We start from the raw sequence: 12,563 nt of genomic DNA on the forward strand, positions 1-12,563 counted from the left end.
AAGTGACATGTAAGTCAGATAGTCATGAATTTTGAAATGGAAAGTGATCCGACAATGCAGTTTAAAAAAATTTGAAAACCAGTTTGAAGGACATTTTACAGTTATATTTCAAATTCAGTAATTAACTTTTCAATTAGGGAGGCTAATTAAAAGACTACTTCATCCCTTTGTAATTGTCGAATTTCAATTAGTATTTGTCAACTTTGTATTGTGTCCATTAATGAAGTTATTAAAATTAATCACAGTCAATCCTCATTTTATTTATTGTTCTCTAAGCAATATGTGCTTGTTATGTGACAAGAAATTGAATATAACTTTTGCTTTTCAGTGATGTATGTGTGTGCTTAGGCATCTGTCTGGATGTCTGTTTGTATTTGTAATGAGTGAAGACAGCTGTTTCTTATGTGTATGGCAGCTAAAATAGTGGAGTGTTTTGCTTTGTATTCAGATGAGCTGTATTACTGGAAAACTCCACTCCCCTTCTGATTGGCGGAGTGGAAAGGGAGGAGCCTTAGCCTTTGTGTCACTGGCATGGCTCCACCCTTTCAGCTCAGTTTGTCCGCTGCAGACAACAGAAAGAAAAATAGGAGTGAAATGAGAGGAGGGAAAAATAGAGAGACTGAGTGAGAGAGCAGCAGGTGGGGTGACATAATGTGCACTGCAGCAAAACTGCAGCAGCACTGAAACAAAGGGTCACATTCACATACAACCATGCCACAGACATGCAAAACTTACATTTGTTGTAAGCTGTATACTCTTTCACACACACTCACACACACACACACTGACAAACACATAAAATTTCCTTGGTTCACCAGTTGCCCTTGTTGGTAAGGGGATTTATTGGATTCCAGCCCTGATTTATTCTCCAGTATTGAGCCCCTCGGTGAAGAGCTTCTCTCTCTAAGCTTCTAAGTAGGATTTACTAAAACATAATATTGATTTGCTTAAATACAACTAACAACTAGGCGATGCTTACAGCTCTGTGTCCCACCTTCATTTCTGTAGATACCCAGTTCAGGATGTCTATCTTGGAGCGTCTGGAGCAGATGGAACAGAGGATGGCTGAGATAACCAATCAGAACCCCAGCTCAGAAACCATGGCAACCAAGGGCGGAGGAGTCGAGGGAGGAGGAGCCACTGAGCAGCAGTCTCAAGTAAGGCAGGAAGAAGTGATTTAGTTAGGATGAAATTTTCCTTTTCAGCTATGCAATCTGAAACAGTATCGAGTGAGAAATAAAGGCAAACAGCATGAAACAAAATAGAATTGGTTTTAATTATGAAAAGCAAGTCTATAAAACTGTATTTAAGCTATTGAGATAAAATTTGAAGACTTTATAATAGTCTAATAATTTGAACACCCACAGAGACTCACCTACAGTAGTTAAAGTTTTGTAAAGAAATAACCATAAAGACCTTACAGCAGTTTATTGTGTAACAACAAAACCTGTAGATCATAATGCAATCAAGTACAAAAGCACCACCAAGGACCAGTTTATCCTATGCTATAGGAGTTAAGACAGGAAGCACTGAAGCTCCTTTCCTCTGCATTTAGAGAATTCGACCAGCTCTTATCATGGCTGACACTTAGATTCTTCTGAGTCATTTCACTCAGTTAGGAACCTTCCTAAGCAAAAAAAAAAAAAAACTTCAACCACCGCCTGTATCTTGGTAAAATTAAGTTTCGTAACACCTTGAAATAATGTTGAAAAAGCAAGAGGATGCAGTAAAAGTTTTGAGAGGTCTCCAAAGATTTATATTTTGAACTCACTATGCCTTCTTCCTCTCCAACCTTCCACATTCCTCCTGATCAGGGTTCATTCGAGGGTCGCGTGGTGGTAGTATGTGAGAAGATGATGTCTCAGCCATGCTGGGCTTCTTCTAATCAGCTCGTACACAGTAAGAACTCCAGAGGAATGACCTTACTGCATCTGGCTGCAGCTCAGGGCTACGCAGGGCTCATTCAGACACTCATTCGCTGGCGGTGAGTAACACACAAACATGACACACAATTGTGAATGCACAGACTGTGTCATTTAATGTCACTTTTGTTGTCTTCCTCTGCAGCACAAAGCATGCTGACAGTATTGACCTCGAGCTGGAGGTTGATCCTCTCAATGTAGACCACTTCTCCTGCACTCCACTGGTGAGTGATTGATATTTTTTGAATGATGTTTTAAGTGTATGTGTCTTTTTTTCCATGCCTGTGTGTGACTTGTGTTTTCTTTTGGTCACTTGAGATGTGGGCTTGTGCTTTGGGCCATACTGAGGCAGCACTGGTGCTTTACCAGTGGGACCCAAGAGCTCTGGCTATTCCTGATTCGTTGGGACGCTTGCCGCTCAACATTGCTCGATCCAGGGGCCACACTAGACTGGCTGAGCTGTTAGAGCACCTGCAACAGACTCCTCAAGCTCAGGGTCAGCCTGCTGACACTTGGATGGAAAGGTGGAGAGGAGAGTCACAGACCAGCGGAATAAGCAACAACCCCACTCCAAACCCTAACTCAGGTGGGAAAACGTAATACAAATGTCTGATAGGATAAAATGATGAAGTGATGATATATTAGATGCAAAAGGTCCAATGTCAACTTTACTGTGCCATTATAATTTTCTGTATGTATGTATATCTAGCCATTATTCAATGCCCTGGAAAGGGAGATTGTGATCTTATTTCATAAGGGGATTTCAGGCATACAGCTGCAAGGAAGTGATTCTGGTTTATTTTGTTTTGAGTCAGCTGAGCCTCTAATAAGTTGCCATGTCCAGTATAGTAGGAATGCATGTTGCCATTATTAGACTTGCTCTTATTTTTCCATCATCTTTGTTTCCCCAGAGCTGAGGAGAGCCAGGACAGAGAGCCAGCCAGACAACCAGAACCAGAGCTGGAGCCAAACAGGACACAGAGCCCCACAGGGAACCCAGGGAGAACAAGGAGGCCCACCCCCAGCCAAGAGACTCAAACCCAGCCCAGACACCCAGCAACAGCTAGCTAACTCAACCCCCAGCACCAACACCCTCAACTCCTCCCTTAACACCTCCCTAAGTCCCAACCTCCCCAACACCCCACAAACTCAACCCTCCAACCTCAGCTGTCAGAACGCACCTCCTGCCAGCTCCAGCCCTAACCAGCCTCAGCTCCCCAGCACCCCATTCTCCCTCCTGCAGGCCAGGATAGGGGGGTCTGGAGGGGGCACCAGGTGGAGTCTGAGACAGACTCTGGGGCAATGTAGCCTGGCCAGGAGGATTCTTGGAAAAGAGCGACTGGCCATTCACCTGCGCCAAAGAGTGCTGTCTGACAGGGGAGAGGAGACAGAGCTGCTGACCTATCAGGATAACACTGAGGACTTGCAGGTAGGGGGAGCAGATTGTTAGGGGCAGTTTGGATCTCATTCCTTAACCAAGACTGAACTCTTTGTACTGTATGTGATGGTCAATGTGTACATCTCGCTTGCATGTGTGCTATGTTTGTGATAAAATACATGAAACAATACATTAAAAAAATCTATGAAAACAACTCTCCCCAAACTTTGACCCTCAATGTGAATAAGAGAAAATTTCGATGGAAAGCTCACTAGCTAAAAAAAAAAAAGAAACCTCAGGAAGGGCGCAAGACTGGTAAGATTAAATGTTGACAGCAAACTGGAGAATAAACAGGATAAACAGATAAACATCAAACTTTGTCTACATTGAATTTGTCATCATAAGAAGGACACCTGGTGTAGGTGTATCAGTGCTATCTTCACCACATAGCTTCACTCAGTCCCACACAAGCAGACATACACTAATATGAATTAGCAAGTGTATTTATAAGAAAGGGAAAAAAGGACACACTAAGTTCTTACTGGTAGGAACCTAGTACTAACTGGTTAAACATTTGATTATAGGAAGAGATTCACTCTTAATAAGTGAACAGCACTGAGCTCGGGGCAAATGATGAGACAGATTAAAAGGTTTTTAGTTTGGATAAAAATCTGTTTCAAAGGAGATTGCAGTAATAAAAGCCCAGATACCTGAAGTTTTTTCACTAGGACAGATAATGAGCTACCACTGGAAGACGTGGCTCTATACTATAAATCTGATAAGGAGGGCAGTTCAAGTCCATCTAACTGTCAGAAGTAAGAGGCTACATGAATAGAAGATAGAAGATTACATCTCTCAAGATCCCTATTACAGGATCAAACTTTGTTGTTTTCGTCAAGACTCTTGCCAAACAGTCACATGTTTTGTATGAGCTAAGCACACTTAATGTGAGCATACAGAATAAATCGCATTCACACAATCTCAGGCAGGAAATTAAGAGAAAAGTTCATTTTTCACTTTCCCACTTATAAGTATAATTGTGAATAACTACATTAAGTACATTAAATTGTGTGTCAGCATTGGTATTAAAATAAATCATTGTAAGGGAAGCAGGGGTTAGGAATGTATAGATAACACCTGCTCTGCGTGTGTTACAGATGGACATTACGATGCTAGCTGATCACATCATGGAAGCTTCAACTGGTAGGCTTAAACAGGAGGCTATGGAGACTCAAACAGACTCTGGGAAGGTGGGGATCAGCAGTGATGTCAGGTTACTGTCTGGTTACCTCGGTGAGGTGGAGAGGTGAGTAAAAGTAAAATTCAACACATTTTCTTCATCTAACTCCATAAATAGCTTAAATGATTTTTTATCATAAAACGGTGGCTTTGCTCTCTGTTCCTCTCCAGGTTTCTGAACTCCAAGCCCCAGACTCCTTGCCCCAAACCAAACTCTCTCTCAGGGCCTGAGGATCAGCAGAGTCCTCAGGCTAAGCAAGCCCCGTCCTCCCCCTTTGACTGGAGCTCCTTCCTCTGTGCAGCTATGAAAGAGGAGAGGTTGAAAACTGACTCCTCCTGTCTAGCCATGACTGAAACAGAGCAGGGAGAGCTGTATGAGACCATCAGGCATGCCCTGCACTCCCTCAGAAAACACAAGGTACACGTCCTCCACTCCTTTAGGGAAACGCTAAATTTGCCCCAGAGGTTGTAAAATAATCTGATGTATTTTGTCACTGTGTTCAAATGATCTTCCTCTCTAAATTTCTTTCTTTCATAAATTGCAGCATATTAAAAAAAAGTTTAATGATGACCATGAACCATTTAATATGTAAGATATTTATACAAACTCCTAATGTCATTCCCCTCAGGGTCCCATTCAGGAACAACGCAAAGAGATTGCAGCAGTGATTCAGCGCTGCTATAAGAGATACAAGCAGGTAGGGTTTATGAGTTGAGAATTATTCCTAATTATGGATACACCAACCCACCACTGCAGTGCTGAATCATATTTGCAGACGTAATTGTATTATCAGATGTAATCTGTTCATAAATGTATCATACAAATTGTCAATTTAATTTAGCTGAAAGCATTTTGAGAATTAGCAGTAAGGCCTAATTTAATCTTGTCATTTACTATCACTGCCTCAGTGAAGTTTTTCAAAACCATTGATTGAACTGAATCTCTACCAAACTGTTTCATAACAGATAGTTTAGCATTAGCCAGTCTCGTAGAGACATTTATGAGTGTGAAAACAAAGTCAGCACAAAACACATTTAAACTTTCCTCAGTCTGCAAGTCATGATTTGAGAACACAAAGCGACACATTTGTAACCATTAAACTTATTTGAGCACTTGGTGTTCAGTCGTTTCAAAATATGCTTTCACAATCTTCACAAGCCTTTTTGGCCAATTCTGAGCACTTGAGAAGTTGAGTTGACTTCTTGGTAGCAGTTTATGACCATTGTGACTTGAAAGGACACACCTTTCAGGTTTGGGATAGGGTTATGTACTGTAGATTCCCTGGAGCAAACCTAAAATATTTGAAACATTTTAATGATTTTGTTTTTATCTTTGTCATTCATTTGTAAATAAAACTGTGCTCAGAATTATTATTCAACATGACAAAGCTACGTGTCCTGTGCCGCCACAAGGCTTAATACCATTGCTGTGTTCTATCTCAGTATGCACTTTATAAGAGGATGACCCTGGCAGCCATCCTGATACAGAGTCGTTTCCGGAGTTTCCATGAGCAGAGGAAGTTCCAACAGAGTCGTAGAGCAGCGGTCCTCATCCAGCAATACTACCGCTCCTACAGACACTCCCTCAGGTACTTCACATGCATAAACGCACTCGCAGACACACACTCACATACACGGGTTAATTAGGTTGTAAAAAAATTCTTACACCCACGTCTTCGCCTACAGCAGCCTCCTAACTAAAAAACAGAACCAGGCTGCTCGCAAGATCCTGAGGTTCCTGCTCCGATGCCGCCACAGGTGAGGCATGAAACTCTCCACACACTCTCAAAAACCACTGTGCACACATCTACTGACTCATACACATGCTCATACACATTACACACACACACTTACTAGCCCACTGCCACACGTGCGCTCACTACATTGGTGCTAATAGTTGGTGTTGTTTTACTGTTCCTGTGAAGCCCCTTGATGGACCATAGGCCTCTGAAACGGGTGAGTCTTCTTTCCCTCTCTTCTCTCTCTCCCTCTCTCCTGGTGGCTGATGCCTGTTTGCATGTCAGCGGAGGGAGGGGGAGAGGAGGTCCTGGATTATCATCCTTCCCTCTCGCTCTCTCTCTCTCTTCTTCCCTCCCTATCTCCCTGTCTCTCCCTCTGTCTCTCTCCGACGACTGCTGAATGATGTCAGTAGTTGTGCATGACTGACAGATAGATAGATGAGCGATTCTTGCATATGGTCTTCCTGGGGGCATGTTCTGACTGACATCATTAGGGGACGTTAAATGTCTTGCTTGGCCTGCCAGTCTCTTTTATTTGTGCCTTGATGGGTGGGGGAGGATAACACAGGATTGTGTGTGAGTGTGTGAATGTGTGCGTGTGCGGGGCAGGAATTGCAGGAGGTTTGTTGAGTATGGCCTTTGGATACAAAAATTGGGGAAACAAACACTTGAAACTGTACACTTACACACACAGAAGCACACACTCTAATGTGTGTTTGGTTTCTCCTCAGGGCCAGAGAGCAGAGAAAGGCCAGGGGTCCTGAGAGTCCATCGTCAGGCCCCACACACAGCCCCCTCAGCCTGTGAGCAATCTATACAACTTCCCTGCCCTCCATCTTGTCCTTTTTCTTTCTCCTCTCCTCCATCCTTCCCGAACTCTCTCCCTTTCAATCCTCTTAACCCCATTTCTCCTCCCCTCTTCTTTCCTTCTCTTCCCCTTCACTCTCACCCTCTCTCCCCTCTTCTCTCAAGAGGGAAAAAAACTCTTCCCAGACAGACTGAGGACAGGATAGGTGTCCATCATGGCAGCTCAGACAGACAGACTGCTGGGTAGAGCCCAGGGACCTGGCTCTGCCCACAGCACTGATCCTCCTCCACAGTTTCACTGGGAGGCCATCACATTAACCTCATGGCATTCTTTGCACTCTTCATGGGTATGTTTCTTTGCAAGAAAAAGTCAACGAGTCAAACAAGAGAACACGAGGAAGCATCTGACAACGACATCTTGCCGTTCATGGCAGCGACTGGATGCGCTGAAAGGCACTGGTGATGAACAGCTTGCTCAAGAGGCTACTTTGACATGCAGAAAATACACAAAACCTGTTGCGTTTTGTATCCAAACAGTGATCCATGAAAGAATAAGAAAACATAAACCAAAAAACTCACTTCTATGTTGCATTTGCATGCAAGGTTTTTTCGCTTATTCCTTCTCTCCATCATCCTGAAGAGCTGTAGTGGCAAATCATTCTGCTGATTCAGTATATCACAATATCACCAACCACTCTGACTCACAGGCTTACAAACCTATTAATCAGTCACCCGATCCAAAGGGGAGGAACTGCACTTGAATGTAAGAGGGGCATTGTTAGATAAAGGGTTGGGGTCAGAATAACGATGTCTTAATTTGTTACATGGACTTTGTATGGAGTCGTTCTCAGAGGCAGCACTTTGCTCGCCTGACGTGGTGTGTCCGTGTTTGTTCAATTCAATGCATGTGTTTGAGCTACAAGCTCCTGCATGCTTGCCAAACTGCTTTAGTGTTGTTTCTTTTGTATTTCTATGTGTAGTTGTGTCTCACTTACGTCCTCATCAACTTATCCTTGCCCTGTGTAATGTGAACTGTGTAAGGACAAATGACTTATTTTGGGTGCTTTTTTTTACTTTATTTATTTAAGGGTCTAATTATTAATTTAATTGGCTCAAGAGTGGTTTAGCTTGAGACTGGTTTTCTCCCCTTGTGTGGTAAAATATGACATGTTCCAATGGTTAAATGTCTCTGTTAGTTTGTTCTTTGCGTGAACCTCTAAATCCTAACTGTGGTTTTGAGGAGAGAGTCACATACCATTGCCTTGACTTCTTCTTGACTCTGAGAGGTCTCTATGCTTGCTCTGTACAGGACATGGGTCCTATACCTGCCCCTATACAGGGCATTGGTCCCCATATTAGCCCATACGGGCGATCAAATCCATATTTTGGACTATTGCATATTCCTGTATATAAACTGACGAGGTAAGGGATATGAGGACCCTGAAACTTTTTCATAAGAGGACTGTATTTAAGATTATAAATTATTTTACTCCCATAATGAGAACTTAAGACAGAGACTTGGGTACACAGGATGGCTGTATTGCTTGTATATAATGTAGATATTACAAACGGAGTAATGTGCATGAGATTTAAGACAAAGAAACAGCAAAAAGAACATGTTAGTGGCTATGGACTGTGAGAGGATTTTAACTGCTTCACTTTAAGAGTATCCAGTATAAGTGTTACTGAAAAGAACATTTTGTTAAAGCATGCAACTGAAAAATCTAATGTTAGAATTATAAGTGGGAAAACAAAGTTAGCTGAAACAATGATCTTTCAGACAAAACATTTACACTTTGTGCTTTTGTTTCTTGGCTAGCAAAAATTAAACCCTTTTTGCCAGTAGTGCCAATTATTATGAATGCTATTTTGCCTAACAATATGTTATGTTGGGGAAACCAACACCCAAAAGATATCAGTAAGACCCACAGAGGCAACACACACACACAACAACAACAACAACAACAACAACAACAACAACAACAAACAGTAGAAGAGATCTAGTACTAGCTCAACCGTAGACCTCCTACAAGTTCTGAAGTTTGTCTGAGGCAGACTTACGTATAGATGATGATGGTGATGGTGATGATGCAAGTGTGAAGATGATACTAATGGTGATGAAGATGATGATCGTTTTAATGTGAATGCAATGACTGATGACCCAAAAAAGGGAAGAGGGCGCTACATTCTTTACAATGTGGTTGTGCTTCAGCAACACACTAGCTTTTATTAAGACCATTAATCACACCTACAGCGGATCCAGCCTGGCCTCCAGTCAAAGCTTTCCATCCTCAAACAGAATGTCTCCTCCCCACTTTTTACATATCATTTGATTAATTTTTCTTTTCTCCTCATTGTCACTGCCATTACTCTACGACATGTACTTTGGACTTCTGGAAAGCTCTGTTTAGAAAGTGCCTGCTCAATAACAGAAAAGTGCAAGCTAATATCAGGAAATATCTATTGTATGTCCTCCAAAAGGTTGCCAGTCACCTGTTTATTTTCCTAAATTGTGTGTTAAAAATGAACTTGACAGTGTTAAACTTGATCCGAGTCTAAGTTAGAAGCTCTAATTTGTCAGTGGTATGAATGAATGCTCATGGCCTGACTGATGCTATGTGTTGCTTTATGAGAAAAACCGATAATTACAGTATCACTTTATTCCCCACTTATGTGTGCATTTTGCAGTATTAGAAGGAGAAAACCATAGAATTCAGCCTCTGTGTATGAAAGGCACTGTCACAAGTCTATTTAATGTCCCGGTGTCGCTGTTGGGAGGAAGATGTGTCTTCTTGCATGGACTCACTTTGTCTGTCTTTCCTCAAAAAATGTCCTTGCAGCATTTAAGTGAAAGCATAACCCAGCAGTTTTCCAGAACAAAATAACTGTCATACACACTTTCTTTCTTTGTCTTTCTCTTTCACTTACTCTCTCACAAGCGAGCAGACACACACACACACACACACACACACACACACACACACACATACATACACACACACACACACACACACACGAACACATACAGTCAAACACAAATGTACACATTCACACACACTAAAAAAGCCACACTCTTTCTCTCTGTGCTTATGTCTTTGGGAACAATTAAATCTCTCCCTTAGATTTTACTCAGGGTTGAAGAACAGGGAGATGGTATGTGGAGTGTAATGATTGCTGACACAGAGTTGTACCACTGGTGAGTGTGTACATTTGTGTATGCATATGTATGCGTACAAACTTGTGTATATTAGGGATACTCCAGTTGTTCATTCACTATTTAGTATCCACAAATTTTCAGATCATGCTCTTGATTGACAAACTCCAACTGATATACCAGTCCCATTTTGAAGCAGCGAATGTGATCTGTTTGCTTCGTCCTAGCTGTATCTTGCATCACTTTTTTTACAAGAAAAAAAAAATCCCAATCCCTTATTTTATAGGATTTTGCTTGGATATAAACTAAATTCAAATCAAGTTATAAGTGATGTTTCTATTTATACACTTGCTCTTGTCTTAAACGCACAAGATTCTTAATACAAATAATTCTTAAATAATGCAAAAATAAGTAATGGCCACATATCAGCTCAAGTTTCTTAATTTAAAAAAGAAGTTGTAAGAGATAGTAAATTGAAAGATTTACAATTGGAAGATCTCTACTATGTGTGTTTCACATGTCTTCTGAATCTTCATCACACTGAGAGACAGCCATGGTTCGGACAGCGCTGTCAGGAGCATTCATGCTACGGTATCACTTGGACCTTCTCTTAAACTGCCCCTCCTCTCACATCAGCACAACTAAAGAACACTGCTTTGATTACACACACACACACACACATATACACACACCAACTCCAAAATGCTTGCCCCTATTAACAGATACAGAATACACACATACACACACACACACACACACACACACACACAAAACTTAACACACAGATTGCAGAAAATCCATCAATATGTTCATGTTTTGGAGAGGATGGTGACTGTAAAAAGAGTATGTAGTGTTAAAAAAAAAAGTTAAAAAATAAAAAATAAAGAAATATTGCCATAGTAGACAGCTGGTAAACATGCGCAGAGATGGCCTCTGTTCTCATAAGTCCGCCTAGAAATGAATGGTATAACCTTTCAGGCCTTGTTTTGAGAGGGCGTGGCCAAACACCACATTGCATGCTAGAATGGTAGATCCTTATAGATAATCTATGGCTAGACCTCTCCTCTCCTTGCCTTCCTCTTCTTTCGCCCCGTCTTCCCTCTATCTCTCTCATTTCCTGCTGTATTCCCACCTTGCCTGCTGTTGTGTTCTCCATGCCTATCTCAGTCTTTCATTCCTCTTTTTTTGTAGCCTAGTTTTTACCTTTTTTTGTTTTACAAATGTGCATGCACAAGCATCACTAAATTGTTGATGTTTTTAAAAGAATATTTTGTTGCTGAGGCCATGCAAAGTGTTTTGAATATTGCCCTTATATGTGGAAAATGTCTTCTGAATGCTTTACATAATTTCTGCTGTAAAATGAAATCAGAATAAAAAGAAAATTTGCACTTTAACTTAGTTTGTCTGCTATTCATTCCATCCATGTTTTTTAAAAAATAAAGTTGTCATATGTCTTCTTTTACTTGTCATCAGCTACAGGCTTTCTGGTGAGCTGCACACTCTGTAGGCAGCAGGGCAAAATCTGTAATATGGTATTCCCCAAGAATTGTTAGAACAGAGGAGCCTATGGACATTAGTTTCCTGTGAAGGTACGGGGTAAGGATGAATAGTTGAATAGTCATGGTGAACCTGGATGAGGTGCTACAAAGTGAAGAGAAACCTTGGTGAGGGTTCTGCATGATTGATTGTTAGTTTGTACTTGACTGAATTCTAACTGAACGGTTCATATAGTCACATTTTTGCAAACAAAATATTTTAATCAGTTTGTGGACAGTGATTTGGAGGCATGAGTAAATTAAGAGGACACCATCTAACTACAGTATTTGCTCAGGCCATTCAGTCTATGCAAACATGACTGTATTTGTACTGTTTGAACACATTTGTGCCTGTGAGTTTGAAGATAACAGGATAGGTCTATGATATATTTTGGTAATATAAAGGTCCATAATGTCAGCCAAGTTTGAACTATACCTTATCTGTTATAAGAAGTTAATTTTACAAACAAAAATGTCAACAACAGTATTGAAAAATAATGAATTTGTCCATTAACCCCAAGTTTGCCTATGACTTCATGAGTTCACTTATATAAATTTATTCATAAATATAGCTTTAATTTAAAAAAAAAAAAAAAAAAAAAAAGAAAAGAAAAGTTAATTATGTTGTCATGGAGTTTAAGATATGAAAAACACTGGAACAAACACAGGGTTTAGAGTCAGGCCAGATTTCTGGAACATGTATCAGGCCTGCCAGAAAATTACTGGTATACTCTACTTACGTCACGGCAATTTCTTTTTACCGTAAAACGTTGTTTACTTTTTCCTTAA

The 12,563-nt window shown here is 40.9% G+C and overlaps 1 protein-coding gene across 6 annotated transcripts in view; it reads left to right on the top strand.

Moving 5' to 3' along the window:
- Positions 1–11,633, top strand: part of LOC130178999 (calmodulin-binding transcription activator 1-like) — a 54,363-nt gene extending 42,730 nt beyond the window's left edge. For 3 of the 6 annotated variants that reach the window (XM_056391694.1, XM_056391728.1, XM_056391735.1), the window contains 11 exons: positions 1,009–1,157; positions 1,800–1,984; positions 2,068–2,146; positions 2,241–2,508; positions 2,834–3,351; positions 4,458–4,606; positions 4,711–4,957; positions 5,169–5,237; positions 5,983–6,128; positions 6,226–6,297; positions 7,010–11,633. In XM_056391694.1, the coding sequence (XP_056247669.1) occupies positions 1,009–1,157; positions 1,800–1,984; positions 2,068–2,146; positions 2,241–2,508; positions 2,834–3,351; positions 4,458–4,606; positions 4,711–4,957; positions 5,169–5,237; positions 5,983–6,128; positions 6,226–6,297; positions 7,010–7,085 (1,958 nt within the window). In that variant the 3' untranslated portion in view covers positions 7,086–11,633. Of the gene's footprint in view, positions 1–1,008; positions 1,158–1,799; positions 1,985–2,067; positions 2,147–2,240; positions 2,509–2,833; positions 3,352–4,457; positions 4,607–4,710; positions 4,958–5,168; positions 5,238–5,982; positions 6,129–6,225; positions 6,298–6,464; positions 6,496–7,009 lie in introns of all 6 variants that reach the window. The other 3 variants (XM_056391719.1, XM_056391709.1, XM_056391702.1) reach the window with 3 other exon arrangements.
- Positions 11,634–12,563: the final 930 nt, after the last annotated feature.

The sequence above is a fragment of the Seriola aureovittata genome, chromosome 2 (genome assembly GCF_021018895.1).
Source record: "Seriola aureovittata isolate HTS-2021-v1 ecotype China chromosome 2, ASM2101889v1, whole genome shotgun sequence".
NCBI classification, from domain to species: domain Eukaryota; kingdom Metazoa; phylum Chordata; class Actinopteri; order Carangiformes; family Carangidae; genus Seriola; species Seriola aureovittata.